The sequence below is a fragment of the Acipenser ruthenus genome, chromosome 7 (assembly GCF_902713425.1).
Source record: "Acipenser ruthenus chromosome 7, fAciRut3.2 maternal haplotype, whole genome shotgun sequence".
Lineage (NCBI taxonomy): Eukaryota > Metazoa > Chordata > Actinopteri > Acipenseriformes > Acipenseridae > Acipenser > Acipenser ruthenus.
In genome coordinates, this window is record NC_081195.1 from 18696556 (window position 1) to 18718324 (window position 21769).

General features: G+C 38.1%; 1 protein-coding gene across 1 annotated transcript; it reads right to left on the reverse strand.

Annotated features, from left to right (window-relative positions):
- Positions 1 to 3130: 3130 nt before the first annotated feature.
- On the reverse strand, positions 3131 to 21031 carry LOC117414469 (neuropeptide Y receptor type 4-2-like). Its single transcript, XM_059026528.1, has 3 exons — positions 20884 to 21031; positions 17726 to 17921; positions 3131 to 9103 (listed from the first exon to the last, which is right to left on the reverse strand). Exon 3 carries the CDS (start codon positions 8985 to 8987, stop codon positions 7806 to 7808), a length of 1182 nt encoding a protein of 393 aa, XP_058882511.1. The 5' UTR covers positions 8988 to 9103; positions 17726 to 17921; positions 20884 to 21031; the 3' UTR covers positions 3131 to 7805.
- Between the last annotated feature and the right edge of the window lie 738 nt (positions 21032 to 21769).

Below are 21769 nucleotides of genomic sequence, written 5' to 3' on the forward strand. Positions count from 1 at the left end.
CCAAGCTTTGCCATGTTTGTTACTGTAATATCAGATGACATTCTAACCAATCTGTAGCCATAAAAAATTCCAAACAGCAACAAACTGTATTGAATTATAACTTACGGTTCAGCAGTAATTGATTAACACTAGCATAATAAATATGTCATATTCTTTTGATATATAAACAACAAATATGATAAAGAAACACATAACTTAAATAAGTAAGAAGATTGAAATGTTCTTTTCATATCATTTCCCTTCCTATTGTATGGGGCTTGCAATGGTTCTGAGCGGTAATGTGATCTGTTGCTCCCATATAGAGTTATTACCATTGCTCTGTGAATCTGTTTAGCTTGTGATGAGATTCAGACGTGCTGGGACTGAACAGCCTTCCTCATTTTATTCAAAACAAGTGGCAATGTAACCTTTTCATTTATTCATGTTTTTACTAACAGTTAATGTGTGTAGTGTAGTACATTCATAGCAGGTGTTTAGGAATGGGGGCCTGTGGCAAAGTGCCCCGCCCCTGTGTGCATTTGTGTGATCTGTGTTGTATGTTGCGTGCGTGTGTGTGTTAATGTTGGTGTATAGATTGGTACACGGGATATAAACGGGTCTGTGTTTCACGTATATTTAAAGTGTAGATTTGTATTTAGGCACGAGGAGGGCACAAATCACTTCACGTGCTGGTTAAATGTAATATGTGAGCACGGGGTTGCACAGAATTAATTCACGTGCTGGGATTCAAGTGAATAATTAATTAGTAATTGAATCCCAGCACAACAGTATAAATAGGCACATTTTTAGTCAGTCAGGGTTAGGTGTTCGGTGAGTGGAGAACGGGAGAGAGAGAAGGAGAAACGTAAAATAAGAACGTAAATATTAGTGTTATCTGCTCACCGTGTTTTGTTCGTCTGTCTGTGCACTGTCTAGTCCGTTTTGTTCGTCTGTTTATTTTGGCTACAAGTGCCGTGTCCTGTGTTTTTGTTGTTTCAAACCTTTTATTTTCTGTCTGTTATTAAATGCTGAGCGCAATCACGCACTCAGCTTTACCAAAACCCCATCTCTCTGTTTATTTATTTCCTCCATCTGGTCTGACGCCACCCACTCCGGCCGTCTTTGTGACAGGGCCAAAGAGATTTTTTTAGGCATCACCAGGCAGACCACAAGGTTGTTATTAGTTTTTGGTTGTATTGCTATGTGCTTTTCAAAGTTTTCATTTAGCTTGGGATAATAATTGTGCAGGAGGACTTGTATGGTCCAATACCTAGATTACTTTTGTTACCCAGATTGCTAATTCTTGGAAATAACATACAATTAAATGAAAATGCATTTGTTAGCCTTCATTAAGATTCCCTCTTGACATTTTAAGATTTGTACAACTTAATAATTGTTATAAATAATAAACAACTTCTAATCAGCCTTGACATCTGTCACGTAATGCTATGATAAAGAACAGGAAATTAATAACTAATAGCTCAAAATAATTACATGCAAATAAAGTGAGCAGGTGCATACCGTATGTATCATGAGTTTCCAGTACTGTGAACCACTTTTGTTATTTGTGCCTTTATCTGAAAATCTGAAAATTCACACAGAAACTTAAATTAATTTTACGGGGTACTAAGTCCCTGTATCCCAGAGTAGGACAGACATGTTTATTTCCAGAAACTAGATGGAATTTTCTCCAGTCGTGTAACACATATGGAGCTGTGCGTTCGTGTACCTTTCTGTCCGTATGTATTAAATATTCTCACAAAGCATGAAACACGGGAGTGCAGAAGTAAAGGAGATATATTACATTATACCTAAAAGCCCTGGGAGCAGTCAGATTGACAGACACACATAAAACAATTATATTTTCATTATACAGATCGGTATTCTACTTTATTATTTTTATTTACCAGTCCGCAATGTGTTTAGCTGTACTCTCTGCCTGAGTGAATGACTGACAGTCTATTGTTTTTCAATCAGCCTTTTGAAAGGCTGGCGCCTGCTTGCCAGCTGCGCTGCTTTGGTCAGTCAATTAGCATCGGGACTAGTTAAAATAAATACCAGAGGCCGTGGAGTTTTACAATGCAACAAAATATGAAATTGATGTTTGGATCAGATGGCACGGAAGTATTCTGTGAAAGCTGGCTCCCGACGGTGGCCTATTCAGGTGTTTTACAATGTATTGTACCTAACAGCCATCAACTCTTGGGTACTTTACAAAGAATGCACGGAGAAGAATTTACCAAGGAGAGAATATATTTTACAGTTAGAACAGGAACTTCATAAGAAGCATTTGAAACAGAGAGAAACTGCCAAGCGTGTACCCACAGCTGAAGCTGGCAACCCCACTGAGAGCCACAAGAGACGCCAATGCCAGGTTGGCAAGTGCAATAAAAATAAAACTTCAGACAGCTGTGCCCTGTGCAGAAAGGCGGCGTGGAGAAGCACATTATCTGTGTTGATTGTGAACAGCCTTAGACTCAAGGTAAATGAATACCATTTTGTCAAAGAAAAAGAAAGACTTTTTTTTCTTCGTGTGCTGTGCGCTTCTCTAAAATGTTTTCTTCTAAGTTTATTTATCTATGTTGTTTAGTTGCTTTTGTGCATCTGATAATAAAATGATTGCTGTTGAAAAGTTAAAAATGTATTGCTATCATTTCAGTTTTATAAATATATATATATATATATATATATATATATATATATATATATATATATATATATAGTAAACGTAGCCTCTCTGTCGTCGGCTCGCTTGCCCTTTAAAACACAGACCCAGACACAAAACTTTGATTTGATGCACACTTTAATTTTCACAACACAAAACAAACACTTTACCTTTCTTTAAACATCACAAAACATCACATTTTCTTTAAACAAAACACTTCTTACACCTGCTCCCTGGTGATCTCCCCCGTCTTTTATAGTATTGACTGTTCCCAATTAACTCCAACCTTGTTTGGGAACAGCCACATTCTCACATGTTTTTCGCAGGGAGAGGAATTAACCCCGTCCCTGACAATCACCACCAAAACACAATCACCCAGACATGTAGAGCTCTTGCTCTGTCACTATATATATATATATATATATATATATATATATATATATATATATATATATATATATATATATATATAATATGCTTCGGTTTTTGGTATGAGTATATCTCTGGTCCTTCTAGTGTTAAGGCTCCAACCACTTTATAAAAGACCCACTCCGGACTCAGACAAAAGAGGAAAGTATTAGAGAGTTGTAAGGAGAAGGATAGTAAAGAGCGAATACTACCAAACCAACTAACAAAGTTTTTGTTTTTATAATAAAATTTATAATTGTGTTATTTTTATTTTGCTGCCCTTTTCTTTTGGTGTTTTCTTTAAATCTTTTGTTTTATTATTTAATAAATATACGTCAGCGGCCATTTCAGCCCTGTACCTTTTGTTTTGACTGCTGCTTCCTGAACCTGACATCACCACCCACACGCACCACTCAAGCCATCCGTGACAGTGCTTCAGTCACGTTGTCGGTCAAGTTTTTGCAGTCACTTCAGGCAAGCATTCAAAATAGAATAAATAGACAGTCAGCAGAGTAAAAAAACAGCACTCCGCAGCACTGGAGCTGTACCTCTGAGTATTTCTGCAACTGTTGTATTACCTGGAACTTGAAAGGTATGTCAGCCACAAATCTAATAGAGCTGCCTGGAAACCATCTGTAACATGGGAGGTCTGTGCTGGCTATCGGGCGCATGCAGGCTTCTGCAGGGGGAGTCAAAAGCCCTCTTTGACCCGCCTGTCAATCATGGCGATGACACGGAGAGGTGGGTGAGGGTGTGTCACGTCTCTCCCTCTTTGAGTAGTCGGGAGGCGGGTCTTGTCGGGATGGTCGACCAATAAAACTAACGCTCTGCTATTCCCTCTTTCTTGCCCTTTTAGGAGAAGCGACAGACTTAAAAAAAAGAAAAAAAAGGGGTAGGCACGCTTGGCTGAGGAAAACAGCCGATTTCATACAGTTTGTTTTTCACGTACCCCGAGTGGGATGTTATTAATTTAACTGGGGGAGTCTGGGGAAACCCATGAATAGGAGAGCATCACAGAATCTCGAGCCACACCGGATAGTGGAGGATGCGGGAAGCTGCAAGAGACAGCAGCTTTTATTTGTAGTTTTGTTACAGTATTTTCTTTTCCCTATTTTCTTTCATCGTTTGTTTTTTTTGTGGAAAACTGGTGTTTAGTTCCTGACACTTGCAGGTGTCGCCAAACTGTGCCTTAGCCCTTTGCGGTCCATTTATTCAACATGTCTCAGGCGTGTCTGGTCCAATTTATTTTCACACATGCAGTTTATTTTAGACGCGCTGTTTAAAAGTAGTTTTTTTCACAGTAAAACAGGTTTAAAAGACACTGCATATCAGTCGTGCATACCGATAAATCATCTCTCTCGTTTTATCACCAAATTCCTCAATAATGCGATCCAAGTCATTATTTTATTACTATGGAAAATTACCTATACGCTAACAATATCCTGGAAGACAGTCAGCATGATTTTAGGAACGGGAGATTGTGTCTAACTAACCTGTTTGATTTTTTTGAGGATGCAACATCGACAATGGATAATTGCAAAGCATACGACATGGTTTATTTAGATTTCCAGAAAGCTTTTGACAAAGTCCCGCATAAAAGATTAATTCTCAAACTGAACGCAGTAGTTTGGAAATGCATGCACATGGATTAGGGAGTGATTAACATGTAGTAAACAGAAAGTACTGATTAGAGGAGAAACCTCAAAATGGAGTGAGGCAACCAGTGGTGTACCACATGGATCAGTATTAGGTCCTCTGCTATTCCTAATCTACATTAATGATTTAGATTCTGGTATAGTAAGCAAACTTGTTAAATTTGCAGACGACATAAAAATAGGAGGAGTGGCAAACACTGTTGCTGCAGCAAAGGTCATTCAAAATGATCTAGACAGCATTCAGAACTGGGCAGACAAATGACATTTAATAGAGAAAAGTGTACAGTACTGCACGCAGGCAATAAAAATGTGCATTATAAATATCATATAGGAGATACTGAAATTGAAGAAAGAATCTATGAAAAAGACCTAGGAGTTTATGTTGACTCAGAAATGTCTTCATCTAGACAATGTAGGGAAGCTATAAAAAAAGGCCAACAAGATGCTCGGATATATTGTGAGAAGTGCTGAATTTAAATCAAGGGAAGTAATGTTAAAACTGTACAATGCATTAGTAAGACCTCACCTAGAATATTGTGTTCAGTTCTGGTCACCTCGTTACAAAAAGGATATTGCTGCTCTAGAAAGAGTGCAAGAAGAGCAACCAGAATTATCCCAGATTTAAAAGGCATGTTGTATGCAGACAGGCTAAAAGAATTGAATCTATTCAGTCCTGAACAAAGAAGACTACGCGGTGATCTGATTCAAGCATTCAGAATCCTAAAAGGTATAGACAATGTCGACCCAGGGGGCTTTTTTGATCTGAAAAAAGAAACAAGGACTAGGGGTCACAAATGGAGATTAGATAAAGGGGCATTCAGAACAGAAAGTAGGAAGCACTTTTTTACACAGAGAATTGTGAGGGTCTGGAACCAGCTCCCCAGTAATGTTGTTGAAGCTGACACCCTGGGATCCTTCAAGGGGCTGCTTTATCGAGATTCTGGTATCAATAAGCTACTAACAACCAAACGAGCAAGATGGGCTGAATGGCTTCCTCTTGTTTGTAAACTTTTTTATGTTCTTATGTTCTTACTATAACATCTCAAAAAGCTCTGCAAATGTCCGTGATATTCTTTGAGAGCTGGATGCAGAAGCAGCTATCTTGTTTGTGCCGGGGCTATTCTGGGGGTTTATTGCTCAGATATCCCCCCCCCTTTTTTTCGGCTTCTCTCAGCTCCTATCGGTCTCACTCGGCCATTGAATGGTTTTCTCAGCTTTTTCCGGAGAAAAAATGACTAGATACCTGTTTTTTACATCTTTTTGATGATGTTGGACAGGGTCCGATATCGGACCGGAAAGGGAGAATTGTAATGTCGGACCAGGTCTGACATAGGACCGCAAAGGGTTAATACCATTGTTGGTAGTGGCCATCCACTACACAAAAATTGGACACAGGTGAGGCAGTTTCAAATAAACTTTCGGACTCCTGTGTGTTCAGTGATTCCCTACGCCCTCTCACACCATTGTTGAGGTTTTTTTCAATACCAGAATTGCTCCAAAACAGCTGAATGAGTTTCTTTCAAATGTAATTGAGCGATGATCTGTCAAATTCTGATTGAAGGGAACTGGTCTTTGATCCCTGATGTAAGCGTATCAAATCCTGCTCTTCACATTGTTATATAGTCACATTCAAATAAGTTAATTAAAGTGCTTTAAAATACATACAGGACTAAAGGTGAATACTCCACAGAGGTGTACTAAGCACAGCTTTAAACAACATTTTATTAAAGAGCCTCTAATTATCATAACATTCCTCTCGGTTTTCAAGACATTGCTCATACTGCCACATCACTGTAAGCTTGATGGAAGTATTTGGTTTCCTCTATGCTTTCACTTCCTGTGTTACACACAATAGAGCCTCACCTTATTTTCTATTGACATTATTACCTGTAACACAGGAAGTAAACTGCGGTGTGGTGCTCCTGAGTCAAAGTCTGCAATACAACAGTACTGACTGTAAACCAATCAGGAAAGTGTTGCCCCTTTAAGTACGCCGCTAAGCGGTCCAGATTTCCCACTGAAATGAAATGTGAATTGTTTATTTTGGAAATTGACACTATAAATACTTCTGTAATTCTACTTGTTCCATTTTTACTCTTAAACCAATATTTACATCCATGCTGCATGTCCTTTAAACTAGACTATAAACAAATGGCCAATTTCAACAGCCTAATAAGGGAAAGTGGAAAATCCTACACACTGTTAGCCACAGAAATTCAAAATCAAGACCAGCAGCAAGCCCTTTAACCTAACAGGAATCTAAATATAAGAATGCAAGTAAATGCAGTTACAACAAACACATTCACGCTTTAGCTTGAACAAGAATTAAAAACCTAAATCAATATGCTATTTCCAGGCTGTGAATACTTGATATAAGGTAAACACACTTGAAGAACATACACCGTAGTTACATTTTGTACACGCTGCATTCCTACATTGTAAATGTGATTTTTCAATTGAAGCAATGTTCAATTAATACATGATGTAAATTATTCTTCACAAAAGGAGCATAAATAGTCTAACACCAAATCTATATTATTTTCAAATGTCACTTTAATTGTCTCTTTATATTTCCCTTAATATTGAATGGTGTGTGCAACATTTCTAAGTGGTCTTGCTACTGTTGCTTCAAAATTGAGTAATTATCAATTTTCTTTAAATCTGCCTTTACCTGGCTTTGAGCTTGTCTGGAGAATCTTAACATTTCATTCAGATCATGGGACACTGTGGCCTTTTCAACTCTTCGAGTTAATGGCAAATTTAGAGAGAGCAAAAGAACCCACATCCACACCATACAATAGTAAGATCAATGTAAAAAGGCTGCTCCGAAAATAAGATACTTGATTAGTATCTAAAGTTCACAATGCCTACGTTCTAACAAATCCACTGTACAATGCAGCTTGCATACAAATAATTAATTTACACACTCGAAATGAAGGAACAAAGAAGGATTTTGGAGACAAACCCTTGATTCATATAATTTAAAGTGCTCTAAAATATGCAATAATTTACTACTTACATACAGTACATTCATCAAACTTACAGAAATGTGCAGTAACGTATTTTCTTTATTAATATATACATTCAGAGTTTGGTACTTATACACAGTTTGCAGTAGCAGGCCTGTCCCCCGTTGCTATACTGTTATTCCTACAGCTCAAGTGAAGGGAAGTCTTTGATAGCTCTGTGTGCATGGTGGAAAGAGGAAGGTGTTCATAATCCTCTTCTAGGGTGTTGCGCTTACAGTGCACAAAAACAGACTTCACCTCTTTTTTGAAGTTGTTATTCAAGAAGCCGTAAATGATAGGGTTGACGCAGGTTGATGCCATGGCCACTAGGTGGCACAATGAGAAAATTAGGTTGTGATGGCAGTACATCACCGCCTCATAATTCCAGTCCGCGATGGTGTTGAAGGTGTTGAGCGGTAGCCAGCAGACAGAAAACGCGGTGACCAAGGACACCAGCATGACGTTGATCCTCTTACTGTGGGTCATCTGCCGGTTCTCCTCGCACATCCGGTCAAGCATGCCCTTCCTCTTACGCAGGCGGAAGTAGATCCTCAGATAGCACACCAGGATAAAGAGCAGGGGGGCGCAGTACTGGAAGATCAGCAGCCAGGTGGTGTAGATGAGCTTGTGTTGGTGGGAGGGCCAGTTCTCAGTGCAGACAGCCTTGTCTGCCAGGGAGGCCATGAAGAAAGAGAGCTTCTTGTAGGGTTCATCTGTCAAAATGTGAAACGCCAGGAAGGGAAGTGAGGTAAAGCAGGCTAGCATCCAAATCACCACCACTGCCAAGTACGCCTGTGGAACAGTGGGTTTCCAACCAGCAGGGTTGAGAATAAGCTGGTGTCTCTCCAAAGCAATGAGGACAAGAGAAAGAATAGACACCGTCACCGACATGCACTGGATAAATGGCATCATTTTGCACAGGACCTCCCCAAAGATCCAGTAATCCATTAGGGTGTAGACCACAGTAAAAGGCAAACAGAACGCGCACACCATAATGTCTGAGAAGGAAAGGTTGGCGATTAATATGTTAGTGACGTTGGCCTTCTCTTTCTGCTTGGCTATTACACAGATTAAACAAATGTTGCCCACCAGCCCAACAATCATGACAGTGCAATAGGAGGCCACCAGGAAGAACGTGAGGCCAGTGGAGTTTTTGCAAGGGTCTTCCAAGAATGGAGGAAACACGTGGTGGGTGCTGTTGATGGAGACAGATTGATTCCTGAAGAAAACGATTGGTGTCTCATCCATGTCAGGCAATCTGGTACAATTCATGGTGTCTGTCTTAGCAGGGAAAGAGGGGGCAGGAATAATTCAGAAAACACAAAATTGCCTTGTCATTCCCAGTTATAAGCATTGTGGGGACATGAAAGCCACTGGAAGGAAGTTATCTGTAGAGAATAAAGAAAACAAAGTCAGATAGAAAATAGAACCTTGGCCTGTCTTGGTCTGTCTAAGGAAGGAAGGGGATTGTGGGGGGGGGGGGGGGGGGGCTGTTTTTACAGGGGGTGGGATCAGCGGGGTTAGATCAAAGTGAATAGTGCTATAAAGGAGTCTCCGAGCCCAGCAACAAAAGTAATATGCAAACCACTATTGGCCATGAATTCAAACTAATCCACATAATTCTGAACCATTTTTTTTGTAACTTGTTCTTATTAAATATTTTCAGTCACTTGTAAATAATGGCTGTTGCAGCTCAGTACTGTGGCACCATACAGGACTGAACCTTATGGGAAAACATTGGCACTGAAGAATTCTGTACAGGTATTTCATCATTGTTATCAGCATGTTAGGTTAAATTTGCTTACAGCATGTTAAGTGAAAACTTAATTTAAACATATATTTGCTTAAATCTAGCTCTATTGGGTTAAACCTATGTGAACATTGTACATTTCAATTTTTGACAGCAGGGGGATCAAAAAGAACCAGGGGATTTTTCAAGTCATCCTGGAATGAGCTACCCAGTTCAATTTATTTACTCCCACTCTCCCAAATTACCACTTAATAACTTCTGTTTTGACTGCAAACACAGACAGATTCTGCAAAGATTTCAGTCTGAAGAGCAAATAAATCAAGCTTGTTGCAATTAGTTCACGTGCAGACTGTGCCTACTCAAATTGAAATATTTAACAAGCAATCAAGCCAGGCACTGCTGCATAAAAGAGGCACACATCTTTCACTCGAGGCTGGGTGTTCAGTGAATCACAATTGCTAGTCATGCTGACTTTAAATCAGCACGTTACTTGTTTTTGATTTGTCTCACCGTGTTTGTTTAGTGTCTGTTTGTTTTGTGTCATATAAACCAGCGCAACAGCGCATTCACTCCCAAAACTGTGTCCTGTCTCTTCCGGGTCTGACATCATCACACAAACTATCTTGTTCACATGGCTTTTTTAAGCCACTTATATTTTTTTGTCTTGGGCTTTTCATGCTCAACAATTCTTAAATTTCTGATCAATATTTGAATACCACATTCTTTCATTTCATTTTATTAAAAAATATGTATACTATACAGTACAGGGGTGTGCTGATACTCGTATTTTCCAAGTGTAACAGGGACCGCTTTGTTTTGTGTTGACAGATTTTCTTTCCATTTAATTAATACCTAACAACTTGTCTTAAAGCTTTAACTCATGAATTGTTTAACCCTTTGAGTAGTGAGTTCTAAAATGCACTGCCGGTCCTACAGGAATGAGTTGTTTTTTTTCTGTCTTCTGCAGGCGCATGTTTATTTTGAGTACAGAGTACTAACAAGCTGAAAGATATATGTTTGTTTGTATGTAATGAACACTGACAAAATACAGACAAATCATTTTTACCGTAAATAAATAAAACAAATGAATATATATTTTTTATTTAGTCGTAGGGAAAGGTTAAATATATCCTATATATTTTAAATATATAAAAAGGGGGCCAATTTCTATATAGGAAAAATATAAGGATTATACTTTTCTACTATATATTAAAAATATATGTTCTTTCCATAGCGCTGCAGCACTCCTGCAACACAGATCATTTTTATTTTAAAACCCCCTGTCTGTCTCAACACTGCTTTCGTCCCTTGTTGTTGTTGGGGTGAGGGGAATCTACTTGCTTTTAAAGTTTTTTTTTTTCGTTTTTTTTTTTTTTTTTTATTTAGTCGATGCCAATTATTTTTATTATTTTCTCCCAATTTAGAATGGCCAATTTTTTTTTTTAAGCTCAGCTCACCGCTACCACCCCCGCGCTAACTCGGGAGGGTGAAAACGAACACACACACTGTCCTCCGAAGCGTGTGCCGTCAGCCGACCGCTTTTTTTCACACTGCGGACTCACCGTGCAGCCACCCAAGAGCTACAGCGTCGGAGGACAACGCAGCTCTCGGGCAGCTTACAGGCAAGCCCGCAGGCGCCCGGCCAGACTACAGGGGTCGCTAGTGCACGGTGAGCCAAGGACACCCTGGCCGACCTAAACCCTCCCCCCCCCAGGCGACACTCAATTGTGTGCCGCCCCCTGGGAGCTCCCGTCCACGGTCGGCTGTGGAATAGCCTGGACTCGAACTCGACTTTTAAAGTTTTTTAGTTTCTTAAATTTCTTTAAGTTGGCAATGGCTGTCTCTTCCGTACTGCAGACAACGCAGAATGAATTTGGAATGATAATTTCTGCTGTTCTACCTTAACTTGACTGGCTAGTGTGCGTTACTATGGAAACAAGACAAGGGGGTTGGTTCTACAAAAGGATTGGCTCTGCGAGATCAACAGGGTGGTGCAGATTCTGACAGTTAAGCAGAAAGCCTTTATTACAGAACCAAAGCTCTGTTGTATATACTGTAAATGCTTAGTTGCCAACATGGCGACTTTGTAAAATCTACTGGCCATATTAAAATTGAAGGTCGCATTTGGCGTCCAGGTGACCTGATTTGAACCACCCTGTCTAAATACCTAACCATGCCTTATTATTTCAGCACAGTGGGAAATAGGCCATGGATGTGCAAGACTAATTTGGGGTATGTCCTCACATACTGATCCAGCTGACGTTGAGTCCCATACGAGTGCAATAAACCGTGGTGGGTAAGCACCCCTGGAATAGTGAACCCCTGCCACTTTAATAGCACCCTTGAGGGCAACCTCCATGACTGAACTATCCTTCTCCCCATCAGAATATGAAGTTTGAACCACAGCTACAACAAATTACTTTGGTCTTTAGTGCTGTCTAGCCAGCATCTTTCATGAGTAGAAATTGTTTTTTAAATGTTCTAGGTGCATGAATTATGCATGAGTTATTGCATTTGTTCAATTATACCACCCATCACACATGCCTGAGCTTTGCATCCTGCAGCATACAACTTCAATAAATTATTTTTAGTTCCTTTTTTGCTGCCTTGCCCCCTTCTGAGAAAATAAAGCAGTAGATATCTTATAAAGGTTTACAAAAGTGTAATAAAGTATAGTGAAAGCATGGTAAAACATGGTTAGGTATTGTAAAGCCCAGAGAGGTATGGTGAAGCATATAAAAAAAAAAAACAATGGTAACCCACATTAAAAAATAGTAGATGCATTGTATAACCCTGGGGAAAGCATAGAAAAACTGCTAAATACCATGCTGATTTTACTATGGTAAACTTTCATAAGGGGTGTTGCCAAGCTATCCATGGAGGCCAGCTTGACCTCATCTGGCATCTGACCAGTAGGGGTCACTGCGGGACAATGAATCGAACCAAACTGCTGTTTTACTTCCTTAGCCCCAGGAAGGGGGGAACACCAATTGACAAGATTTACAAATCAGAATTACAAATTTCAACCAGCAAGCTGTATGACTCGCACTCCAGAATTATTTCACATGAACGTAGTCAGGCTCAAATGTAGATGAATGGTTTGGGGTGCTAGTTAATTAGACTGCTTCGGACACAACTGGGGTAACTATTTTTTATATGTTCGATATCAGCGCTAGTCCAATACTTATTTATTTCCAATTCACGAGTTAAAGACTAGTCTGGTTACTTTGACTGCGCATCATAAACGTCTTCACAATTACGTACATTTCTAAACAGGCCATGCTGTTCAGATGGCAAGGTCTGTGTCTAGAAGGGGGATATCTTAATCTTCTTTTCATATTCCCAATGTTCCTAGCACTGTTATCACCATAGCATTCTCTTATCTTGCTAACGCCTTCTCCTTGTACTGCAGGTGCAGCTCATTGCTGTTGCATCCGTTCCACTACCTGGTACCATATGTAAAAAGGATGAACACGGCATTCAACAAAGATGTGTCTTGCCATCTGGATACCAGTTCATTATTCAATTGTTCATTCTACAGGATAACAATCCAAAACATTGTGGTGAACTTTAGTAGATGACCAAGTCTTATATAGAGCTGCCTCTATTAACACAGAAATTGGTCTCTGACCCAGAAGACCTTCTCGGACAGTTTCACAGACCCTGATTAGCAATAATCGTGGACTACTCAATATTGAGTTAGGTAAAGTAATCCACAATTAGAGCTAATCAGGGTCTGTGAAACTAGCCGTCAATCTTATATTTAAATATTAAGTAGCTTCAAGTGTCATTGTAATTAACTGATTGGCAATTGGCCAACCAATCAGAATAAAGTGATCTTAACAAGCAGGAGATCAATCAACCCCCATCTAATTAAGATCACACAATTTCTATCTATATACAATGCGAACTACTAAAATGGCCACTGTTTACAAATGTATCACATGCAGGGTTTTCAGCCTGTCACATATGGTCACATGGTCACAACATAGTCCCAGCATTTAGTATTCCCAAGATCAAAGCCAGGTAAAGGCAGATTTGGAAAGAAAAAAAAAAGTATAATTATATTGATATAAAATAAATTTGTTTGCATCTACTTACTCCTATGCTGATGTACAACAACCTCTTTGCATAACCTGTTAGTGGCATGCATTGTGTGAGATACCACCCCCTGATGGTTAAAGATTCCTGGACGGTGTTTTTGGTATATGAACAGTGAATAACTAACTGACTAATATTAGAACATGCTGTTAATTTTGCTAATGATTATTAACCTATTTACAGTATAACCCTTTATTACTGTTGTCTTTAATAATTTCTATAGATATTTCTAAATGAATTTGAACCCAGTTCATATCTTCAACTCAAAGAAGAGTTTTCACGTGTGGAGGGGGTTCTACCTAACATAGTATTGTTAACAAATAATAAAAACACAAGGTAACATTAGTAAGCTACTTAAGGTTAATAAACTCAAAAAGGCTCCAATTCAAATAAAGTATTACCAATGTTCTACTTATAATTACATCTTGGTGTTTTTCACATAGACAACTACCATAATCATTACATTATTAAAAACAAAACAGTATTTAAATAATCAACAACAACAACAACAACAACAAAAGCTATATGGCACAATTATAATAGCGCATTGTTATGCCTAAAGCAGCCTTTTATTAATTCTAGCATAATACATATTTGATCATCTTCTGAACAGATAAATACAAAATTGCAAATTGCTATAAGGAGCTTATTTGTAAATGTGCTGTGTTTTTGTTAAGTGGGTAGATGTACTAGACTAAGTCTGAGAAAAGAATATTATTATTATTATTATTATTATTATTATTATTATTATTATTATTATTATTATTATTATTATTATTACACACTTCTATAATTAGATTTAGGCACAACTTTACTGTAGCTTTCATGGAAATGAAAGAAAAATGCATCTTTCCTGCCCTCAAAGTAGTGGCATATAACAATGTACATACCATAAAATACTGGTGTTTGTGCCACTGCTCTAAAATTACATTTTTATTTTTATATGTTTAATCTACATTTATGACAGTGTTAAAAATATCTTCTTTCGTATTCTTAAAGATGCAGAGAACGCTTTCTGTTTCATAGACCAGCATCTACTGACTGATGATTTCTCTCTTATATATAAAAGAAATCAGTTCTATTGGTCAGAAGCATGCAGGGCAGAAATGGGAGAAATCTAGCAACATGGTCTGGTCTGTCAGTTGCACTGAAATGTAATGAGGTGAAAATGATGCAGACAAATGACAAATTGGATGCTCTGCTCTGGTCTGACCAGGAATACAGCGTATGCCTGGCATTTCCTTCCTTAGCACAGTATGCTGTACTGCCAAGAGCCACCATTAAGAAAAACTAAAATTAATACATAATATGTAATAACAGTCATAAAGCCAAAAACAAGACATATAGATTTGAGATGTAAGGTATAGACTGTAATCCCAAACGATAGTCATTAGTAACCAGGCAGTTATTGCTGATGGGTTTACTAATTGTTTTCTTATGATGCATTGTATTATATAATTGATTTTCATAATTGATGTGTGTGTGTGTGTGTCTCTCTCTGTCTCTCTCTCTCTCTCTCTATCTCTATATATATATATATATATATATATATATATATATATATACACACACATGGATGACGGCTATATTTGCATCCTGAGCCATTCGAAAAAAAAGGCATAATACCACACTAGTGACATCAAAATGGCATATTTGTCTAGAACAGGGGTCTCCAACCCTGGTCCTTGAGAGCTACTGTGGCTGTTGGTTTTCATTTCAACCAATCTCTCAGTTACTTAATTGAACCAATTATTGGCTTAATTAGTCAAGATTAACAGGTGTTCCAGATGTAAAGACACCTATAAAAACTGCTGGAAAGGGACTCTCCAGGACCAGGGTTGGAGACCCCTGGTCTAGAAGATTATACTTGACTTTTGACCCATATTTGACTCCTGTGCACATCAAGACCACTTTCAAACACAAAATGTCTCATTTTCAATCACTCGACAACACCCACAATTCATGGTTTTTAGCCACGTCTGTCTCTGTGAAGATTTACAATGATTCTCCACCAACGGGAGCACCAAACAAGCGAGCAAGATAAATAATCTTCAAATCTGACAGTGAGTAAGAAAAAAAAGCATATCCCATTGAAACACCTTTTCCTTAAAAATACGTTATTTTTTGCAATTCTATCTACTCAATTTAATTCACCGTTCCTGAATTATCAAAAAGAAAATTATATTTAAGATACTTTAATATTGACTTAATTTACGTTATCATTATTCATTAAATTAAACTTGAACCTTAATACCCATTTATTGTCTTTTTTAATTACAGATACTAATATCTATGTATTATAAAATTATGTGACATCACATAAACCCTAGATGGAATTATTTTCCTGTAACTCATTGAAGCCCATCTATTTTATATACTATATACTATATATATATATATATATATATATATATAGTTTTTTTTTTATTCAGCCAATAAAGGACTTGTAGTCCGAAATGTCCTGATAATTGATTTGTAATCAGTTATTCTACCTTTTTAAGTACCTGAAATATCTTTTTCTTTTTTTTTCTTTTTCTTATTGATCATTTTGGTACACAGCAGTTTTCCTTTTTCTCATATATATATATTTTTTTTTCAGTAAGTTACTTTGGATTGCCTTCCAGAAACATTCGACAATTCTCCTTAACTTATATCTAACACTGGTTAACAAACAATCAGTTGAAAATAAAAAATGAAATTCGTAATAGTTGAAACCAATGTGTGAGTTTTCTGGCTCAAGCCTGGGGAAGAACTTATTTGACAATGAATGAAACAGACAGATGTTTCTTGAAAATAAAAAATAAAAATGATGGAGGCAAGATGCCTAGTTAAAGCTGCAGGATCTCACAATGTGTTTTTTTGGTTTGTTTTTTGTGATTTAATGAAAGTTGAGGGAGGCAGGCTGCAGTCTGAAACCTTGAAAGCTTTAATCACACCTCAGTCCTAATTCAAACAATTGTGCTGGATTCAAAAACTGATGTGCTGGACTAATGTGCACTGAATATTCTTTCCTACGGCTCCACCTTGTCCCAGTCATATTCACAGTAAATCTAAAATATAATTAATTAGTAGATTTTTTCTACATTTATCAGAGTTAAGCATTTTATGCGCGCTACACTAGAAGACTTTGTTGATAGTCAAGTTTGTTTACATTTCCAAAATGTGTTTTTAGATGTACCTGGAATGTGAAGGGTGTAAACGACACATTTAATGACATTACATATATTATTTAAATATGCTTTTTTACAAGCAGTTCCTATAAAGCTAATACTGTACTGTCAATTTGGGTTCACAGTATAAGTTGACAACTTCGGACATATTTAAACTGTACTACGCTTGTAATATTTAAAAGAAAAGTTGATTTTCGTTTTGTTGCATAGAAAATGTATCAGGTCTTTCCATACAAATGCAAATATGTTACCTTTGTTCAAGCAACAGAGACCCAACAGAAAGTCTATATATATCGACAACATATTTTGAGAAATGACAGATGTTTTGATTGAAACAGGCAAGACAGATTTCTGTTTTTGCAATTCCTCGGTTACAGGCATTCTTGTGTCACTCAAGTACATCAGCAAATGTTTAATTCCCACAGGAGGCAAAAGGCATTGGATCTATGTCCCCCAGGTATGTCAGCTTATTGAGTCATATCTTTATTTAGACCCAAATGAAAAACAAAAATGTAGTCATATTCTGTTCCAGTTCACTATTACATTTTTAGTAAAGAGATTTTACCAGTGTATATAGCTATTTGTGTTCTTATATTTGTAACTGCAGCATAACTGCATTTTTTGTGTATAGGTATCTAAGTCTATACTGTGCTAGACCTTATTATACAATATATAGTCATGTAGCAGAACTTAAAGAAAGTCAATTGTTTATTTTAGTATTACTATTGAAGTATTATTACAAATTTCATTATTGAGTGTTTGAAGGAATATAAAGGTAGACAGATGTATTACATTTATATGCACACTAAACAATACCTGTACAGTAAATACAAATTATGTACATGAATACACACACACACACACACACACACACACACACACACAGGAATGTAAATGCATACTGCATAATGGCATTTAAAGGAATATGTGTACATACTTAAACAACACATCCTGTCTATGCCTTATAAATTAAGTAGCAACACACTTACCTTGTCTTGTAGGTAATGTAATCTCGCCACAAACATGAGGAAATGGTTCTTTAATTTGTTGAAGTTGTGTTCAAGTCATTTTGTAGCTGTAAATCTGATGTAGTGCAGTTACAAGAAGATTGCTCTGATAAAGCAGGAGAGGGCTATTTTCTGGACTGGTTGTTGAAGCCAGGGACCCTGAAGTGTAATCATATTTCTGTGAACAGATGGATTTTTTGTTTTAAGCAGGAGCACAACACTAGTGCCCTCTACTGGCTGCACAATGCACAGTTTAATTTAATATGCAGTGATTTAGGCAACTGTCGCACTGCTGTTGCTAGTCACAAAATGTTGCACACGTGGATGGGCTCATAACTAGAGCTGTGCTTTCTGTGTATATAGATCTGGTGACATCTGGTGGCTGTTAACAACAGCAAACAAAATCAGGAAGAAAGAGAAAAAGCCTGCCTCAAGCAAAGCTCCAAACCGGAAGTTTTCTTCCATTCCAGGAACACCCAGGTTTCATGTGCACCCCTATCATGCCCTTTGTTAAGTCCCTGAAATCCTTCTGCTTTCCCATCATTTTTGCACACAGCTCATGAAGCCTCATGTGACCACATACAATTTATTTGGCCTGTCAGTTTTAATTCAGCTCAGACCGATCAACTTTGCTGAGTTTTTGAAGGATATATCTTGTGTTTCTTTTATCCACATGTGCATTGTTGTTAACTATCAAAACAGGAAATAAAAGTTGCCTTTAAAACAGGCACCTTCAAGTGATGTGTTTTTGTCACAATTGAGGATGCAGGTAACCGCTGCATATCTAGTCATTCTGTCGTGGAGCAGCACAAGCAGGATATACAGTATGTCTATTAAATGTATAATGTAAAGGTGTTCAAAATGGATTATTCTCTTACCCACATGTCATTCGCAAAGATAGGTGAAGGAACTGGATGTATTTAGCCTAGAACAAAGTAGAAACAAGAGGGACTTGACTCTTTAAAATCTGTGATTCTAGCTAACTAAATATTTCCATAAAACATACCTGTCGTGTACTTTCATTCATTATACAGGTCTCAGAAGTGTAGTTTTTTTTTTTACAGAAATACACATGCTATAGGAAACATGTATTTTTATTTTAAAACATCACCCAGTAAGGTGCTCTTCCTACTGACTGACGTGTGCTCAGCGAGTAACATGCTTTTACCCAGAAGACACTGCTGAGGTTGAAATTAAGTGCAACAGATGTCCTGAAAAAAGGCAAAGAAACCTGAAGTAGTACCAGAGACCAGAAACCAGGACCAGAGGACACAGTTGGAAATTAAGTGGAGATGCTTAGGACAGAAGGTAGGATAAACTTCACACAGAGAAGTGAGGGTATAGAATGAGTTACCTAGTCATGTTGATGCTGAATCATTCGGATCCTTCAGGAGATCTATCAGCTACTAGCAAACCAGACGAGCATTGATGGTTCGAATTGCCAGGATCAATGCAATGCTCTCTCTGGAATCCTCTGACTTATTCGGCACACTATTTAACTGTTTTTCCAGGTGAGCCACTCAGGAAAAGTAACAGTGCAGGTACACTGATGGTGTCAGGTTTGTTAAAGTCTTGGATTTAGTGTTTTATTACCATTTAAACATTTGGCTTATTCTGGTATTCTTTTGGTTGTTCAGCATCTTTCTGGAAAAACTTCTTCGGAAGGTCTGATGAACCAAGTAGCAGCTGGAAGTTTGGAGCTTTGCTTGAGGCAGGCTTTTTTTTCCTGATGTTGTTTGCTGTTGTTAACAACCGCCAGATGTCACCAGATCTATCAAACCCTATTGATCAATGTATCAACACAGAAGTAATCTCAAAGTACAGGCTACCTAGAGTGGAAATAACAAATGGATGTGCTTCACTAGGGCAAAAAATAAGAAATGAAACAAGAAGTATGTCACTGTTTACTTAATTACAAGTGCTAACAGCTAGTGGCAGTTTTCAAGAATTATTGGATCATTGTTATGGCATTAAGGCTACCATATACCGGAGCTAATGGAAAGTGTCCAGTGATCTGTGTTAACACATTGGTGAATACATAACCTTTCCTGGCAGGAGGAGGTTGATGAATGAACACCTATTGTTTTCATTCTTTAATGTGCAGAAAGACATTTTCAGTGTTGCAGTTTTATAAGCATCTAATTGGTGTTTACTGACAAGCAGAACATCTGGAATTATTCTTGTTATCAGATATCCCCCACACCTATGGCTGTTGAAACATGTGTTATGTCCTTTCCACAGAGCTGTGGAGCATTACAATGTAGCTCACAAACAAGGAAAATAAGTAGTAGGAAAAAAAAATGATTGGGGAACTTAATTGTGTTATGTTAATTACTACTGTTGAAAAGCGTTGCATAACCTTAATAGTACCAAACAAGTTATTTACACAGATAGCTGATGATGAAGTGTTCCTCTTGCCATTTATACTGTAGCTGCCTCTTCATAGTCTCGCTACTTCCTAAGTTTATAAAGGCTAATTACAGTACTCATGAATAAATCATTCTTCAGAGCATACACGTTTCTCAAAACATTATAGTGTAACGAGCAGTGGACAGGCCTTTTGACAGATACTTACACCAGCTGAGCCTGACAGCCTAGTCCTCTGGTGCAGTGGTGGAGGAAGAGGAAGATGGGCCCCACTGCAGGACCTTATTGTGCCCCCCCCCTCCCCAAACGTTAATTTAACCCTTATTTATAAACCTCAAACATACCAAATCAAGTGTTCAATATTTACCTATATTTAATTGTCAAAATGTTAGCATGTATGAAACAGTGTGTAATAAGAACATTTTCTAATCACCTACTTTATTTTATTTTGCATACATCTTTACATCCAACACTACACTATTTTTTAATCATAAAGGAACAGGTTTAATCACCAATCCTACCAGGAAATTATTACAGAATTCATAATTCTGCACAGACATTTGCAGACATTGTCTCACATAGGAAACCGTTTTTTTTTATTATTATTATCTTTTAATCAGAAATGCAGGCATGTTGATTTGCTGTAGTTTATTTTGATGCCCACAGCAGCACCCAACAGCTTCTGTCTAAACTACAGGATGAATCGTGCACACAGAATATAACTGCAAATGTTTGTGCTGAATAATACCCCAAAACCTTCCATGAAGACGTACCTCGTAGACAATAGCGATGCCTGTTGAAATGAGGGAGGATACATTCTGAATTACCGGCAGCTAAAGTTATACAAACATCTGCAAATATAAATGCAAAGGGTATTATCCTTGTTAAAAAATAAATAAATAAATAAAAAGTTTTGAACCACTTCGGGGCCCTCTGAGTGCGTGGGCATGTGTGCACCTGCTGCACCTGCTATTGCTCCGCCACTGCCCTGGTGACAAGCAGCTACAGCTGTGCTGCCCATACGATTGACTGTAACGCTATCCACCTGACGTGTTGCCATATTGTTTGTGGTTTATATACACTGAGTGTACAAAACATTAGGGACACCTGCTATTTCCATGAAATACACTGACAAGGTGAATCCAGGTGAAAGCTATGATCCCTTATTGATGTAACCTGTTAAATCCACTTCAATCAGTGTAGATGAAGTTTCCCGTGTGTATCAAGGGCCCCTTGATAAAAGTAGATCAACATTTGAATGCCACAGGCTATCTGAACATCATTGCCAATCAGGTGCATCCCTTCATGGCAGCAGTGTATCCATCTGCTAATGGATTTTTTCAGCAGGATAATGCCCCATGCCACAAGGTTAGGATTGTCCAGGAATGGTTCCATGAACATGACAGTGAATTCAGCTTACTGCAATGGCCTGCCCAGTCACCAGATCTCAATCCAATTGAGCAACTGTGGGATGAGAGGGAACAAGCTATCCGGAGTAGAGATCCAGTACCAGCCAACTTGACACAACTGTGGGAAGCATTGGAGTCAACATGGGCCAGCATCCCTGTGTAGAGTCCATGCCCCGACGAAGAGGCTGTTCTGAGGGCAAAAGGTGGTGCAACTCAATATTAGGAAGGTGTTCCTAATGTTTGTACACTC

Excerpts from the sequence above, each read along its gene's own strand:
- LOC117414469 (XM_059026528.1), bottom strand. The coding sequence starts at position 8,987 with ATGAATTGTACCAGATTGCCTGACATGGATGAGACACCAATCGTTTTC.